We start from the raw sequence: 16,613 nt of genomic DNA on the forward strand, positions 1-16,613 counted from the left end.
TGTCAGTCGACTCCATGGGACCAACGCGTAGTGATGACTAGATAATCTCACTTTTTAATTGATTTCTTTTTTTTATATATACTTTTCTTGCACTCTGGGCTCTTGTCATGGACCTTATGTTGGTAAGTAATCCAGACTTTGGATCATGCATTGGCAGGTTTTGTAGGAAGGATGGTTTAATTTGAAAGAGTTTGTTGTCATTTTCACATTTTAGAAAATGAAGGTGAATCACAAGGTGGATACCATGAGATATAGTCTTTAGTTGTTATTAAAAAGAAGTTAGAAAAGTTCAATATTTAAAATACATTTAGTATCAAGGTTGTGTTGTTGATAGTCTGACTTATTTGACTGAATGTAGTTCGGCTAAGTGTTGAAAGTCGCATAAAGAATCAATTTCTAGGTCAATGGTTTTCGATCTTTTCACTTTGCCACCAACAAAATCACTGTAGTTGAGATCTGTGAAGCCCAACTTTCAATAGTTAAAGAATAGAAAAAATCAAAGTTCTAACTTAAACAGTCCTGATCTACTTATGACTAAAGCTTTTGTCTTTTGTGATGGGTTTTGCATAAATATGGTCTTAGAAGTAATTTTTATGATTAATTGTGTTTGATTGTGTTTTCATGATTAACACACCTTTAACACTTTGTTGATGAGTTTATTGGATAACTGACTTATTAACAAGTATGAGACTTATTTTTTTTCTATAGGACAGTGATCTGTAATGTGTGGTTTAGAAGCTGCATTTGGTTTTTTAGGTTCCTCTTAGTGGTTCTGAATAACTTTGACTAACATTGAACATTGTCACATCTTTGGCAGATTTAGATGTAAAATTATTTTCATTCAACTAAGAATTTTAATTCAGAAAAAGAAATGTGAGGCATCACTGAAAATATGTTAACAGTGTACTAGGAGTATCAGTTAAAAAAAAAAACATGATTTGTTTTTATATTTTAATACAAAATGGCATGTCGAAAATTATTCATACCATTCTCATTAATCAGTAACATAACTTTTGTTGCCAAAATGGGAGTTAAACTCTTCTTAAGATTTCTAAGCAGCTTGTTGCATGTTTCCACCATGTTTTGACAATTTATCTTTGGTGATGAGTTCCATGTCTTTTGAGGTTGAAAGACCTCCTTGCCATCACCCTAATCTTTAGCCCCACCACAGATTCTCTGGCTGGACTGTTTGAAAACATGTTGGTAAAATTTAAAAAATATTTAAAACTTAAATCTAGCAGGAGCATCAATACATTTGGGCTCAATTGTTAGTTAGTTTATGTTATTGCCTTCTTTGAACAGTATGTTGATTGATTAATTGATTAATTGGCTTATTAACAAGTTTAATTGAGCTTAATTTTTTTGCTAGGACAAGGGTCTGCAACCTGCAGCCACAGAGCCACAACTGGTATTAAACTGAGCAAAGTGTTTAAAAATAAAAGCAATAAAAACAGCTATATTTAGTAAATTTTATATGTATTTTTAAGCAATAAATGCATAGAAAACTTTCCTCTTTTAATCACCAAGCCATAAACTACATGCTTTTTGTTTTTCTATATTTGCCTAAAATATAAGAAAAAGTATTCATTCTTGAAAAGTTTGAGATCTTTCTTTTTATAACCTAAGCCTAAAAAATTTGAATAAAACAAACATATTTTATTATCTTAAGTTTTATCTGCTAGACGTTGGCAAGCTAAAAGCAGCCGACTGCAGGCTGGTTACACGAACAGACAGCTATCTATCTGATGAGCTTTTTACCCACCCAGAGTTGAGAGAAGACCAGCAAAAAAGATTGAATATTTTGTGCAATAAGCACTTGAAAAAATGCTCCTAAATTAACATATTAGGCCATGAAACTGTTGTTTCCAATCAAAGTTATCATACACGGTAAATCTTACATCAGCCCATGCCTGGTGTGGTCACAGTTATTAAAATGTGTTATCAGTAGCATAAAGTCAAACAAGATAAAGGTCCATGTTATTATTCAATCTGGTTCCAGCAGCCAAAAGTGGAGTATTTTTATTTATGTAGTGAAGAGTCTTTACTTTGAAATGCTTCCTGTTGTTAAAGGAAGTGTCTTCCCAAAAGTGACAGTAGAGTAAGAATGATGTTTCAGTAAATCACTAACAAATGAGCTCATCTTTAATATTCACAACCCACCAGTACTTACTCAACATGGTGCCTACAGGTTTAGCTATCTGCTTCTTCATCAAGTCCTTTCATGGCAGCCCAGAATCTGCCTGTAGGTATTTCTTAGTTCTTTTTAGTCCACTGCCTTTTAGCTGTGGATTTCATTGGCCCTGAACTGAAGAGCGACATTTACATTTGACTTCTTGGCTGGGAATATACGTAACAAAATGTCTGATTATTTTGTGGTTTTACAACATCTCCAGGCCTCCGGAGATTGCGCAACCTTGGCCTAACAGTCCTACTTTGATAAAGGTGCCTCACAATATTGGACATCTTGACCTAAAGCCTCAGTCATGTTCAAAAAACACAGTTAAGCCCAAAATTATTAATTGCCCCAACAGATTTCAGTTTAAACAAATTTTAAAAAATTCTTTAACAACATGTTTCATCTGGCTGGAAGTAATATAAACATTTTGGAGTGGCCCAGTCAAAACTACCAGAAACTGAAAGAAAATCTGTAAAGAGAGCTAAAAATTAGGGTGGTGGAAAGGTGGCCTTCCAACCTATAGGACTCTGAGCTCATCACTAAAGATAAATCATCAAATACTTGAGGAAACATGCAAAAAGCTGCTCAGCATTTATAAGAAGGATTTGATTTTGAATAAATATATTGAAAACAAGGAAAATGGGGTCTGAGGTTTTAATGTACAGTTTTTATCAACTTTGTTTCAGGTTGTTTCACTGATACTTGCCCTCGTGTTCACCAGACAGGGTCTCATTGAGGCGACAGAACAAGTCCAAGATTTGTGTTTAAGTATTTGCTTACCTGGTAGGTTGATACAGCAAAATGCATCGCTGGCATTGCGTTGACGAGTTCCAAATCTCTACAAGCTCAGCTAACATTCCTTCTGCTTCTGTTGGCTTGTTCTCAGGGACTTATAAAGTTGGTTCATGTGAAAATGGAAAGCATCTCTGTAAACAGTGCAGTGCAGGCACATTTACAGCAATAAACAACACTATTGAAAGGTGTCTGAGGTGCAGTCCTTGTGGTAAGTTGTTTTGGTTATTTTATAAGACATTAGGAAAACCTATTAATTGAAAACCTTTCTAATTAATTAGGTGAACATTATTGTCAAAAAGAGCAAATAATTTCCATTATATAAACAATAATATGTCTATTTGTTTTCAGCTATGGGAGCTAAAAAACAGTGCACAACTACTAGTAATGTGGTGTGTAAATGTAAAGATGGAAGTTTTTACCAGAATGCTGAATGCGAGAATTGCTCCACTGCCAACGGTAAGTTAAGTCTGATCCAAATGGCTTTCCCATGTTCACAGCTCCTCTAAAATAATAACAAAGCAAAACAAAACAAAAATCTAATTGTATTTTTTTAGATTTTGATAACGAAGATTTTATGGAGATGTGCTCGCCATGCAGAAGGTAAGAGATGCTACATTTGGAGAGGGGCATCGTCCAAGCTTCTGCTGGCAACAACTTAATGCTCACCATCTACCGATGATCCACTTGGCCCTGTCTTTTAGTGTTTAACCCTTTCTCTCTCCTAGACATGGAAATTGACTGAGCTTTTACTGTGACTAACTCCATGTGCTCTCTTTTAGACTCTAACCTTGAAAACTGGCTCAGAGTTTATCTGTTCTTTCTTTCTAGATGAAATGACTAAAGGAGCTACATCCATTAACATTTACTTTTCCTTCCCATAGAAAGTACTCCTGGATCAGTGCTTCTTTGTTCTCTTTGTGTCTCTGCTCTGTTCTCTCAAACCCCCAGTCGGTCGTGGCAGATGGCCGCTCACACTGAGCCTGGTTCTGCTGGAGGTTTCTTCCTGTTAAAAGGGAGTTTTTCCTCTCCACTGTCGCTACATGCATGCTCAGTATGAGGGATTGCTGCAAAGTCAACGCCAGTGACTGTCCACTGTCTCTACATGCTCATCCGGGAGGAGGGAATGCTGCAAGTCACTGACTGGATGCAATCTGCTGGGTTTCCTTAGACAGAAAAACTTTTTATCTAATTTGAATACATAACTGAATCTGACTGCACTGTTCAATGGTTAGGATTAATTGGAATGTATGAACCTGACTGTTGTGAAGTGCCTTGAGACAACATGTGTTGTGAATTGGCGCTATATAAATAAACTGAATTGAATTGAATTACATTTAGGGACACTCAGAATTAGTGGCCTAACATCTCATTTGCTGACAGCCTTCGGCCAATCAGCAAATAGGATAACATAAATTTCCTAACATTTAATGCAATTGTTTTGTCATTAAAACACTGCAAAGTTATCAAGATGACAATGGTCTAAATTTGAAGAAAAAAAAACTTATTTTCCCATCCTAAAGACTTGTTACAAAAGTTGGTTTTAATACGTTTATCAAAGTAAAAAAATGTTAAATAATGCTTATAATCTTAATTATTCTTTTATGAGAAACATTTTAGTGATTCTCTGGGAGTAAAATAAAATAACATAATATTTCATGAATTGTGAATGACTAACGGTATAAATTAGTTAGGAGCATCATAGTACTAATGTTAAAACTGATGTATCTCTTTCTAGACTGGGTACAAATGTGACAAATGTTTTCAGCTTTAAATGTATTTTTTTGTGAAGCTCTTACAAGTACCCTCAAATCTCCTGATAGATGCTTCTGTGGAATTGTCCAGAAATTGCTAAGCATTAAAAAGAAAATAGTTTATTTCTATCCATATACACAGAAACTCCCTCTGCAATAGCAAATCGACAATCTGGACAAAAGAGAATTATTTATAAACTTTTATGGTTCCTCTGTTCAGACGTTTTCCTCCCGAGAGAAGGGAACAAACTTTGCTGTAAATTTCCCAGTCTGACATATGCATTACCTCGCACATCTCTTTAAGGATACCCGGTTTCTGTGGTTTTGCTGAGGCTCTGCACTGCCGGCATTGTACACTGTTTACTGCGGATGTGTCTGTATGCAGGAAGCTTTGATAAGATTGATAAGGATACACCCTCAAGAAAAATACTCTAACTCTGTACTTCAGTAGAATGGGTTGATAATTTTAAAAAGATATCATTTAAAAGAATCATGCACAGATGCTTTTAAGAATTATCCTTCTTATTAAACTATCTACTTTGTCTTTATGTGCCCTAATGTGTTAAAATGATTTTCGTTTTGCTGAAACTTAGCTCAAATAGTTTGAGTTGGGTACAATTAAGTGGCTACTTCATCTTATATGTTTTCGCAACTTTCGATTTAGTTTCAATTCAGTTTTATTTATATAGCGCCATTTCGCAACACATGTCGTCTCAAGGCACTTCACAAAGTCAGTTCAATCAAATTATACAGATTTCAAGTCAGGTACATACATTCCAATTAATCCTGACTTTAGAACAGTGCAGTCAGATTCAGTTACTTATTCAAACTGGTTAAAAGGTTTTTCTATCTAAATCCTCCTGGATGAGCATGTAGAGACAGTGGACAGTCGCTTGCATTCACTTTGCAGCAATCCCTCATACTGAGCATGCATGTAGCGACAGTGGAGAGAAAAACTCCCTTTTAACAGGAAGAAACCTCCAGCAGAACCAGGTTCAGTGTGAGCGGCCATCTACCATGACCGACTGGGGGTTTGAGAGAACAGAGCAGAGACACAAAGAGAACACAGAAGCACTGATCTAGGAGTACTTTCTATGGGAAGGAAAAGTAAATGTTAATGGATGTAGCTCCTTTAGTGGCTTCATCTAGGAAAGAAAGACAGATCAACTCTGAGCCAGTTTTAAAGCCAGTTTTGAACTCTGAGCCAGTTTTCCTTTGTCAAAAACAATGCAAAATCAAATAAGGAATTTTACACTAGATTTATGCTTTAAGAGATCCACTTGCTTCAGTTTGTGAAAACCTTTTTTCAGCTCCTGATGAGTTTCACACTCTATTATACCTGGTATATACCTGGTATAGGATATTTGCAGCTTTTAAAGATATTTTTGATAGTGGCAAAGGACTTGCAAATAAAATAAATGACTGCATGCAATAACTTTTATAGTTAAAGTGAATGCAAGTGAAGATGTTCGTTTCCACTTAATTAATATTTGTGTCTCTCTTTTTCAGAACTTCTTGTATGGGAAACCCAGAATGCAAGAAAAAATGTAATTTTCCCCCAAACATAACTGCAAAAAGTAGGTAAACCACCCGACACATCTGTTATTTCATTATTTTTAAAATATCTTCAGAATTCTTTTATGGTACAACTATAAACCAAAAGCCTGGATTTTAAAAAAGCTGCACAGAAGGAACTCCAGATTTTGCCTAAACCTATATAATGAATCGTTATAATTTGGTAACACGAAGGAGCAGACCACCAAACTGACAACAAGGGTACAACAGAAAACGTTGCTAAAGCTCTACCTGGTTGGTCTGTTCGAAGGATACACAGTCATAGGGAAAACAAAGTACTTCCTCGCAGCCTTTATAGCCAGGTGCTGCTAATGAAATAGAGTTGCTTAACTGATCAACTTCAGTGTGATTTACCACTGTAAAAGCATAAGTTCAGGGAAAGGCTATATGGTAATTTCCAGACTATTCGAAGTCCACCATTCCACAGTGAGAAAGACCATATAATGGAGTACAAAACAGACAGATGCAGACCTCCCTAGAAAGGGACATCCCAGCAGCTTCTTGCCAAGATGTGATCAGTGAATTGATAAAATACCTCATAGAGGTCCATCTTAAATGCAGGTTAACTATATAAATAGCTAATGACAGCAAAATTAGAACAGGCTGTGTTTCTGCAAGTCTCAGTGAGGTTAACTTAAGAGCTTGTGAGCCCTTTTTAGGACCACTAATAATTAACGACCTACATTAAAAACAGAAATATAACTTAAGTTAAATTAATAGATTTATTAAGTATATTAAACTTATTTAACAATGTAAACTTAACTTGATGAACGTTTTCCATGCATTTGTCGAAAAGGAAAAAAAGTTGATGAAAGAAGCGATAAATTAATTAACATGCCAATTTAGAACATATAATTTCAGACCCTGTATGGGGATTATAGATGTACTAAAGTTTAATGATTAAATTAAAACTTTTTAAGATCCTGCAGGGCTGCTAAGAGAAAGTCAATTTTATTCAGAATATGGCAACCTAAATCAGCTTTAAAACACGGCCTCTGAATAAACCATATAACTCCAGGAACAATGTCTTTTAGGACAGCTTGGAATAAAGCCCAGATGCTGGGTTTTAATTAAAATAAAACCTATCAAAAAATGATAAAACCAACTGTGATGCATGGTGGTGGAGGGGTGATAATTTGGGCTTATTTTGCAATGACCAGGACACCTGGCAGTCATTGAGTTAACTCTAAATTACTCAATATATCAATGTGATAAGACAATCTTTATGACGGCTAAAACTTGGCCCAAACTGTGAACAGTCAGTCCAGTCAAAGCTGACTGAAATGTTGTGTTGAGACCTTCACAAAGCTGTGATACCCAATGTCTACAAACCTCAACGACCGAAAGTAGTGTTATAAAAGAAGAATGGACTGAAGTTTTCACAAAACTGATAACGTCAAGCAAGAGACTGCTTGATGTCATTGCTGCTATACATGGATTTTTACAATCTTCTGAATCATAGCCTAAACATTTTTCTTATCAATGTATGTACAGTTATTGAAACCTTTACATTCTCATGATCATCTGAGTTTTTTTTTGAGTATCTATGAATATTTAACTTTTTTTTCATACAGCAGGTAGCACAAGAAACTAAATGAACTCATTTCACGTCTTGTGTTTCATTTTGCACCTTTAGTGTGGTAGACATATTGAACTGCTAATACAGCTTGCTGATAAAAGCAATTTTAAATACTGGATGTGAGTAATAAAATGTTAAAAATGCAATGTTACTATTTTTAAGGCACTGCATGTTTTCTTTTTAAACTGTGAATACTGAATGTCTTCAACAGATATGAGAAAGTTGTATTTTTCTAACGTTGTGTTTTTCACTTTTTGTGCCATAGGCGTAGATGATCTGTGATAACTGAAATCCAAAGTAAACAGGTGATTGCAATGCCTTTTCTCTCTTTTGTAGTGTCTGCTTCAACTGCAAGTACCACTCCAAAATCAGGACAGATTCCTTCCACCCCACTGAAAACATTAAATCCTACTGAGAACAAAGCGCCGAAGGACTGTAAGTTAAAACTTTGTATTTCAACCATAAATTTATTTTATTAGAGTATAAATTGTAGATGTAGCCAACTCTGGTGGATAGTTTTAATAGGATTAATATAATGTAAGTGTTTCCCCTGTATGTCAGTTGTTGTGATTAAAGGATTCATCCCACTGTTTTGCTGTTTTTTCAGCAGATAACCTCTTTGTCTGGCTTTCTTTTGTGGCGGCCATATTTCTGGTGCTCTTTTGGTTCCTGCTGCTCTTCTGTAGGAACCTGCTCAGAAATGAACATGTTCTTCCCTGCTGGACCACAAAAAAAGATTTGGCAAGACTTCCTCAGGAACCAAGTTTCAATGGTAACCAGATGTTGAATTGAACTCAGCATATTTAATCAAATGCAGCAATAACATGATCGTTCGAAAACCTCTTTGCTTCACCCATAGTCATGCATTTCTTTAATTTACCTTAAGATTCCCCTACATTTACAGACAACTTCATTCAAACATTTATTTAAAGAACATGTCTAAGCATGATGCATTGAGTAAAGGATACTAAACTCACCAATTAATAGATAACTGTTTATTTTGAGGTCTGTTTTGCCAAGAAATCTCTCATTTACAAGTCCGACAAGTACAAGTTCTCATGTTCATTTTTTGCAACTGGGAATGTCCAATTTTTGAGTCCAAATGAAAAGCAACGGTGCTTTCACACTAAACCTTTAGAACGCTTTGTACCGTGTCAGAGTTCAGTTTCTGGAGCAGATCAGGCTGGTGTAAAACCATCCCAGACCCTGAAATGAACCAGAAGACCATTCCCTGGCACGGTTATGACAACCGGTCTCATTATAATTTATCCAGACCCTGGAATGATTTGCTCGGAGTGTGAATGCATGCCGGGCCAGCATATCAAAAGCAGGAAAAAAGGATGTAATATAAGATGTATCGCATTTGAGTAGAAGAAGAAGAAGTAAAAGGACCCTAGTCAAAGAAAATAAAAGCTTGAATCTGAAGTCGAAAGAGTTTGAAATGTCTTGTGTGGCTATGTGGAGTAGTCAAGAAGTGAAGGTGCACACCTACGTGTGAACACTAAAGCAGCAACTATTTATGTGATGTTCATGAACGATACAGATCTTTTGAACGGTTCTTTACCTTGAACGATAGGACTCAAGTCTTGGTGAGAGCCGTTCTTTGTATTTTACTTCTTGGCTAGCTTATTATGCGGCTTTTTCAATTTAATTTCATTTAAAATTATATTACTTAGGCAATTAAATATGAAAATCTAAAGTAGGGTAGGTATAAGCATACAACGCGTACGTTAATTGCCTACAGTTTGATTTGGTCATGTGTCATGGCGGCAGACATGTGTGTGGCACTGTGTGTGACGCCGACACAAGCTGCGTGCAGCGGGAGAAAGAAAGATTTTATTTGGTTAATGTTTACCATTAAGGGTTGTTTACCATTAGTGCATTGCCCATAATTCTTATATTTAACGGTGCAGTTGGTGATTTCTGCCTAAGCAAGTCAAGTGTACTTTTTTCTCTTCTATTTACATTTTGCTTCCTTTCTTTTATTTCTATATTACATATACCATTAAAATGCTATCACTGTACAGAAAACTTGTAGTAAAGAAGTGCATGGGAATGTGATATTTCATACCTGATGTTTTTTTTTAAAGAGAGATTTTTTGCATGAACATATTGTGGATCTAATTTGCATCTATTGTGGATCTATTTTGCATCTTTTAAATATTAATGTTAATGTTAATTAATTAATGTTAATCTTACTAAATACAGATGTTTCAACTTTGTAGTAAATTCCACCACACATGCCAGCTTTCCCAAAATTAATATATGTAACACTATATTTGGGGTCAAATTGCTTGTTATTTGAAAAATGCAAATTTTCAAAAACAAATCATTTCAACGGCTCTTTTGAACGGCCCTTTGAAGTGAATGGATCCTGAAGATTCGGTTCCCTTCAAAGAGTAATAAATTCCATCACTAGTAGCAACAGAAAACCCGATGAGACAAACTTTCTTCTTCGTGCTTTGTGTTCTTCTTGATCAGCGCAATACTGCCACCGAAACATTCAGTTGCAACTGCATGGGTTTGTTTGGTCTGGTCTAAAAAATCTCTCGGTGACAGTTTTTTTTTTACTTGTACCGATCCTTGTACCGATCCCTGAACCGGACCAGCAGTGTGAATGCGCCCTAAAAAGCAATAATAGGCAAACTGTGAATTATTTAGGAACTATCAAGATATGCAGGTTATCTGGGACCAACATATGATGATATATGCCCTTAAAATATCTGAGCATTTTATAGTTGCACTGAACACAAAAAAAGTTTGAGTATTTTATTAAACAAAATGTATTATGAAATTATGAACGAATACTTAAAAATGCAAAAAGACAATCAGGCTTCAGAATATGGTAGCATTATTTCTTATTTGTAACACAATTTTTTAATTGAATGTGTCACGATATGTGCACGAAACTCACTGATGATATCTACATTTCTCCTTACAGAACAACGGAGTCATCACTGTGGCAGCCCGACCACGCTGGTTTGTGCTCAGTTTCATGATCTTTATGCTCTGTTCAGATAACAGTAGGCTATAGACAGTAGCAGTACTGTAGGTGGATGAAAGCTGATCATAAAACACTCACACACACACGCACATACACACAAAGGTCAAAAGCAGCAAAAGTAAAATACTGATAAGTATCTCTCTAGTGAAGGTAAACCAAAGCATTTGTGACAAAGGCCAAAGATAATTCAGCGGTATTTAAAAATTACAGAGGACCTTTTCTTTTCAGAGAGAAGGCTGGGGGGAAGTTGTGTTTTACTTGTTCCTGTTTGTTCTTTCCAGGCATTTGCTTTTTCTGAGGAAACTCCCATGATGCCTCTCTGTCAGGAACCATCTGCTCACATCAACGGCCACATGCAGCGTGGTGTACACTCGAGTAAGGTTCAATATTTAGCACCCAACATAAATATACCTCTTGTGACCTTTTTAGTATGCTCTGTGGATTGTACCAAAACATTAACTTGACAAAGTCCCTTACAACAATCATGTACTAAGTTGCCAGTAAACTGGAACTCTGAGGATGATTTGTAGCCATGATACATTTCAGAAGACTAGTGAGATACTGGTTTTACTTGTTTTTTACTAATGAAAACATAAATAAGTTCAGATGAGACCCAACACCTGTAAACCTGTCAGACGTCATCTTACAATAACACTTCTGTTACTACGAGGTTTATAACCACCAGAACTGTTAAATGAGTCACAGGGTGATAACATAAAAGGAACACATCTAAACAAAGAAACTTGGTTAAGGAAGTCATCCCCCTTTCAGTTTTACTCTATGTAAAGATGACCACATAATCATAAAGAGACCTTTAGCTTCATGAAAGAGAGAAAGTTACTTTCTCATTAAAGCACTAAAAAGGTTTCTCTAAAGCTCTAAAACAGCTAAATTGAAACCTTTTATGAGGGACATTGAAACTGCTAATTTTAGTTTCATTTCAAATATAGCAGGGAAGACCACAGTTAAATGCCAGTATAAGATGTAGCAGAAAGACCTGCAAAGAGTTTGATAAGGCTGTTTGGATTATTTAATAATAGATATACAAATATTCTGTGTCATGAATGTAATAATGTGCACTATTCCTTGTTTCAGAACGGGTTAATGTATTCACATTTTATTGAAAAACAACCACAAACTTCATTGTATTTGTTGGGATTTACATGATAGACCAGCACAAAATAGTGCATAACTGTGAAGTGGGACGAAAATTAGACATGGTTTTACAAATTTTATACAAATAAAAATCTGAAAAGTTTGCCATCAATACTTGTAATACCTCCTTTTGCTGCAGTTACAGCACCAAGTCTTCTTTAGAGGGACATGAATGGATATGAACACATGGATATGCTCTGGCTTATGTCTATGGTTGTTGGCTTACTGGAAGGTAAACCTTCGCGAATGGCTTATATCTTTGACAGCCTCCGACAGGTTTTCTCCCAGTATTACCTAGTATTTAGCTCCATATTTCCCCCCATCAACTATGACCAGCTTTCCTGTTCATGCTGAAGAAAAGCATCCCAACAGCATGATGCTGCCACCAAGTTTCACTAGGCACGATGTGGTCAGGATGATGTACAGTGTTAGTTTTCTGCCACATATGGTGTTACGTAAGTAGGCCAAAAAGTTCTTTCTTCCACATGTTTGCTGTGTCCGTCTACATGTCTTGTGGCAACAATGTTGCCCCTGCTTCTTAAAGCACGACTTATACTTTTCCTGTTGACAAATTGTCCCTCCAGTGCAGTGGATCTCTAAAGCCCCTCCAGAGTTACCACAGACCTCTTTACTCCTTCTCTGATTTACGCTCTTCTGGCCTGTCAGTTTTGATGGATGGCCATTTCTTAATTGATTTACAGTTGTGCTGTACCGTTTCCAGTTTTAGATGGTGGATGGAATACTGCTCTGTGAGATGTTCGAAGCTTTGGCTATTGTTTTATAACCTAGCTTTGATTAACGCTGCTTAACAATTCAAGAGAGATCAAATAGTTTTTTTTTAAGTGACACATCAGCCTTTTTATGTCTGAATGATTCATAGATCAGAGTTAGCAACAAATAACAAACAAAAAAACAGTGGAAAAAGTGGAGTCAGATGTAACCAGTGTCTAAAATATAACAAAACAATAAAGAATTAAAATTTAGCAATAGTTATTAGTACTCAATAGCATTTTAATGTCATGATCAAAGATAAATCAGGAAAGATTTTTGTTGTCTGGATAAAGGTTACACAAGTCAGCAGGAAGCCTTATTTATATGAAAAAAAAAAAAAATGTCGGTGCTTTGCACCATCTGATTATTTTCATGTTGTCTCAAGTTTTGGTGCTCTCACCTTTTCAAGCGTGCTTGCTCAACACAAAATTTATCAGCTATTCGTGCTGAAGTGGAAAGAAGGAAATGGGACGCCTTCTCTCCTGCGCATCAGTCAGCATTTCGGGTTAAAGGAAATCAGATAATCAGTGCATATCTTTGTTTTACATGCTTGTCAGTCTGCTAAGCACCATTTCTGGCTCTCAGTTTATCAGAGGGTTATCCTCTTTTTCCTTTTTAGATTAAAATAGTCTGTATGACATTACATGATAGACTGATGATCGCTAATTTCTGAAATGTGAAACATATCTCCCATTCAGTCTATAAGGATGAACTCAAATTCAGCAGCAATTTCAGCATTTCTAATGAAATAGATGTTGTCGAATGTATTCGTGATATACTTGCAATCAAGTCATAGTTACATGAGCTTGCAAAAGTGTTTGACATCCTGTAGAATTTTGCACATTTTGTTACGTAACAAGTGCAGCCTCTGTGTTTCATTAGGATTTGATGGGGCAGATCAACACAAAGCAGCACATGATTGTGAATTGGGAAGAAAAAGATGCATTGTTTTCTAAATGTGTTTGTATTCAGCCATCTTTGAATCATGTTAGGCTGCAACTACATCTCTAGAGACAGACGTAAAACAGCTCAAGCTCAGTGAGATTGGATGTAGGTGTCTCTGGACATGAGGTTTCAAGTCTTGCCACAGATTCTCAGTTGGATTTAGGTCTGGACTTTGGGCCATTCTAACACATGAACAGGCTTTCATTAGAAACCATTCCAATTGTAGCTCTTGCTGTATGTTTAGGGTCGTTATTTTGTCTCAAGTTGAATCTTTGCCCCAGTCTCAAGTTTTTAACACGTTTTCTTCTCAGATAGTAGTTCTTTTCATCTTTCTATCAACTTTGACCGAGCTTTTGTTTCCCTGCTGCAAAATGCATACCCACGTCATAATACTGTCACCACCATGTTTCACAGTGTAGGTGGTGTTTTGATGATGATGTACAGTGTTTTACCACACTTCATTTTGCACGTAGGCCGAACAAAGTTTAATTTTCTCCCATGTGACCAGAATACTCTGTTCTCATGTTTGCTGTGTCCTCTGTATGGCTTGTGGAAAACTGCAAACAGGAGTTCTCATGGTTTTTCTTTTAAAAATGGCTTTCACGTTCTTATTCTTTTTAGTTTATAACCTAACCTTGCTTTAAACCTCTTCAAAACTTCATCCCTGACCTGTTCTACTATCTTCTTCAGTCTTCCTGATGCTTTTTATTCATTAATATTCTAACATACCACATTAAATCCCAATGAAATATACAGATGTTTGTGGTTGTAACGAGACAAAACAGAGCAATTCTGAATGCTACAGCAAGTCAGTGGAAATAAGCCTCAAATTGAAGTTGGAGTTAATCAAAATGCAAAATGAAAGTTCTTTTTTCCCCTCAGATGCTAAACGATACGAACAATGCAATCGCTGGCCTGCCATCGTGCTCTATGCAATCATCAAGGAAGTGCCCCTGCGTAGATGGAAGGAGTTCCTGCGACTGCTCGCCGTGCCCGACCAGCAGATGGAGCGAGTGGAGCTGGAGACTTGTCTGGGGTCTATAGAGAAGCAGTACCAGATGCTGAGGCTATGGAGCCAGCGCTCCTCTGCGAGCCTGAGTGACGTTTACTCCTCTCTGCACCACATGGATTTATCAGGCTGTGCCCAGCAGCTGCAGGAAAACCTGGAGAGGCTAGAGTGGAGGCCTGAGGAGAAACAAGGGCTCACAGTCTGAAGAAGCTATGAAAAACCAAAGTACTGCAGGACTCCTGGAGCTGCAGCTTTAGATAGGAACACAAAGCCATGTGTAATACAGAAGGAATCATGAATATCAGTTCTCTGTGTGTGCCTAAGTGTTCTTAAAACATTGGCAACTAAAGTTTACCTTGGTACACCCACAGGCTCCTGCAATGATGTCATACATTTCCTGAATTGTGCAGCAGAATAGCATCATGGAGTGCGTTGTAGGTTTTTTTTAAAGCCTGTCTACAATTTGAGTATTTTTCTGAGTTGTGACTGTCATTTAAATGCATACCAAAAAACATACACTGTACATACTGGATGCAGATTTGGTCCAGAGCAGAGTCAGTCAGAGAATGGATGAAGGAGATTTCATCATGTGGATAAAGGCAACAACAGTCGCGAATTTCAGAAGCACTTTGTGTCTTTAAGTGTATATTTTATTCTCCAGTAATCTGCTGAGGGTGGTGGATAAAATAGTTAATACAAGTGAGGGAAATGCCCCTCGGGTCTCTGTAACCTTCTGTTTTGAAACCTTCAAGCAAACACCACTCTACCTCTTTTTCTAACATGTGGCAATCGTTTATAGTCCAACTGCAGAGAGTTGTGGTTTTACAGCATCGAACTGATGTTTATATATGAGTAAGACTTACATCATGCATGAATTGTTTGTTAAAAGGATGCACTTCCTGGGTTAGTTAAGCTCCAGGAGCTGACCTTTAGTTTATCTGTTTTTATTTGACTAGTTAAAATAAAGACTTCATCGGTTTTATTATTTATACTGAGAATTCAAGTACATCTGTGATGTTTGAGCAGCATAGTTGTCGATGCACTCGTTCAGCATGAAAGTCTGTACAGCTCAGCCTCTGATTCTTGTTGCTCACCTTTGCGAAGGAGACGACTGAAATCCCCAAAGGACGTCAGATTTTCAGTTTCCTGCAACTAAAACGGTGTCATTGTGCAGTAGGCTGGGTTTTTTTCCTCACCACACTTATTCCATTCAAGCTGATAGTTTTTAATTGTGGTGTTTGGGTATCTCACTTTGAGAGTTTTTGTGTGTCAGTTCAGTTCACTTACAGGAAAGGAGTAGAACTTTCCAGTTTCAGAAGGTATTAATGAATATTTAATTTCAAATGTTAGTTTGATCCTGAAACCTGTGTTTGTGTATTTATTTGTGTTGACATAATTTGTTTTTTATTTTATAAAACTAAAAATGCTATGTTTAGTTATTTATCATTTGAATTGACACTGGTCCTACTGATATACTTGTAGAATAAATGGTACTGTTATAAACCATGTCCAGATGGTTACATGTGACATGTAAAGAATAAAATTGTTGGTGCAAGACTTTGTGTGTGGACTGAAGTATACTTGGACTGGAGCACCTTTGTGAACTTGCCTTTTTTAAAAGGACCCTGACAAAAGAATTTGCTCAGGCGTTTGGAAGGGCTTTTATTCTTGAGGTTCAATCTCATGAATTGCAAATTCTCCCTTAGTACAAAAAACAGCTGGCCAACACTCTGTATTCTCTACATAACAATAGATATATTGTGTAAAATCAGGATTATAAATTTGAACTGTATGCAGTGTAAAATTCAGGGTGCATGACAACACATCTTAGAAGTTCAAACACTATTATGCTG

General features: G+C 36.5%; 1 protein-coding gene across 3 annotated transcripts in view; it reads left to right on the forward strand.

The window, feature by feature from the left end:
- si:ch211-112c15.8 (tumor necrosis factor receptor superfamily member 1A) overlaps positions 1-16,317 on the forward strand; it is a 16,435-nt gene extending 118 nt beyond the window's left edge. Inside the window, exons 1-11 of one of the 3 annotated variants that reach the window (XM_047357264.1) lie at positions 1-122; positions 2,863-2,959; positions 3,063-3,179; positions 3,320-3,427; positions 3,526-3,571; positions 6,232-6,299; positions 8,213-8,311; positions 8,484-8,648; positions 10,818-10,855; positions 11,162-11,255; positions 14,634-16,317. The exon at positions 1-122 is cut by the window's left edge and continues 118 nt beyond it. In XM_047357264.1, coding sequence (XP_047213220.1) covers positions 108-122; positions 2,863-2,959; positions 3,063-3,179; positions 3,320-3,427; positions 3,526-3,571; positions 6,232-6,299; positions 8,213-8,311; positions 8,484-8,648; positions 10,818-10,855; positions 11,162-11,255; positions 14,634-14,965 — 1,179 coding nt within the window. In that variant the 5' untranslated portion in view covers positions 1-107 and the 3' untranslated portion in view covers positions 14,966-16,317. The remainder of the gene's footprint in view (positions 123-2,862; positions 2,960-3,062; positions 3,180-3,319; positions 3,428-3,525; positions 3,572-6,231; positions 6,300-8,212; positions 8,312-8,483; positions 8,649-10,817; positions 10,856-11,161; positions 11,256-14,633) is intronic. The other 2 variants (XM_047357330.1, XM_047357386.1) reach the window with 2 other exon arrangements.
- Positions 16,318-16,613: the final 296 nt, after the last annotated feature.

The sequence above is a fragment of the Girardinichthys multiradiatus genome, chromosome 1 (genome assembly GCF_021462225.1).
Source record: "Girardinichthys multiradiatus isolate DD_20200921_A chromosome 1, DD_fGirMul_XY1, whole genome shotgun sequence".
Taxonomy (NCBI): domain Eukaryota; kingdom Metazoa; phylum Chordata; class Actinopteri; order Cyprinodontiformes; family Goodeidae; genus Girardinichthys; species Girardinichthys multiradiatus.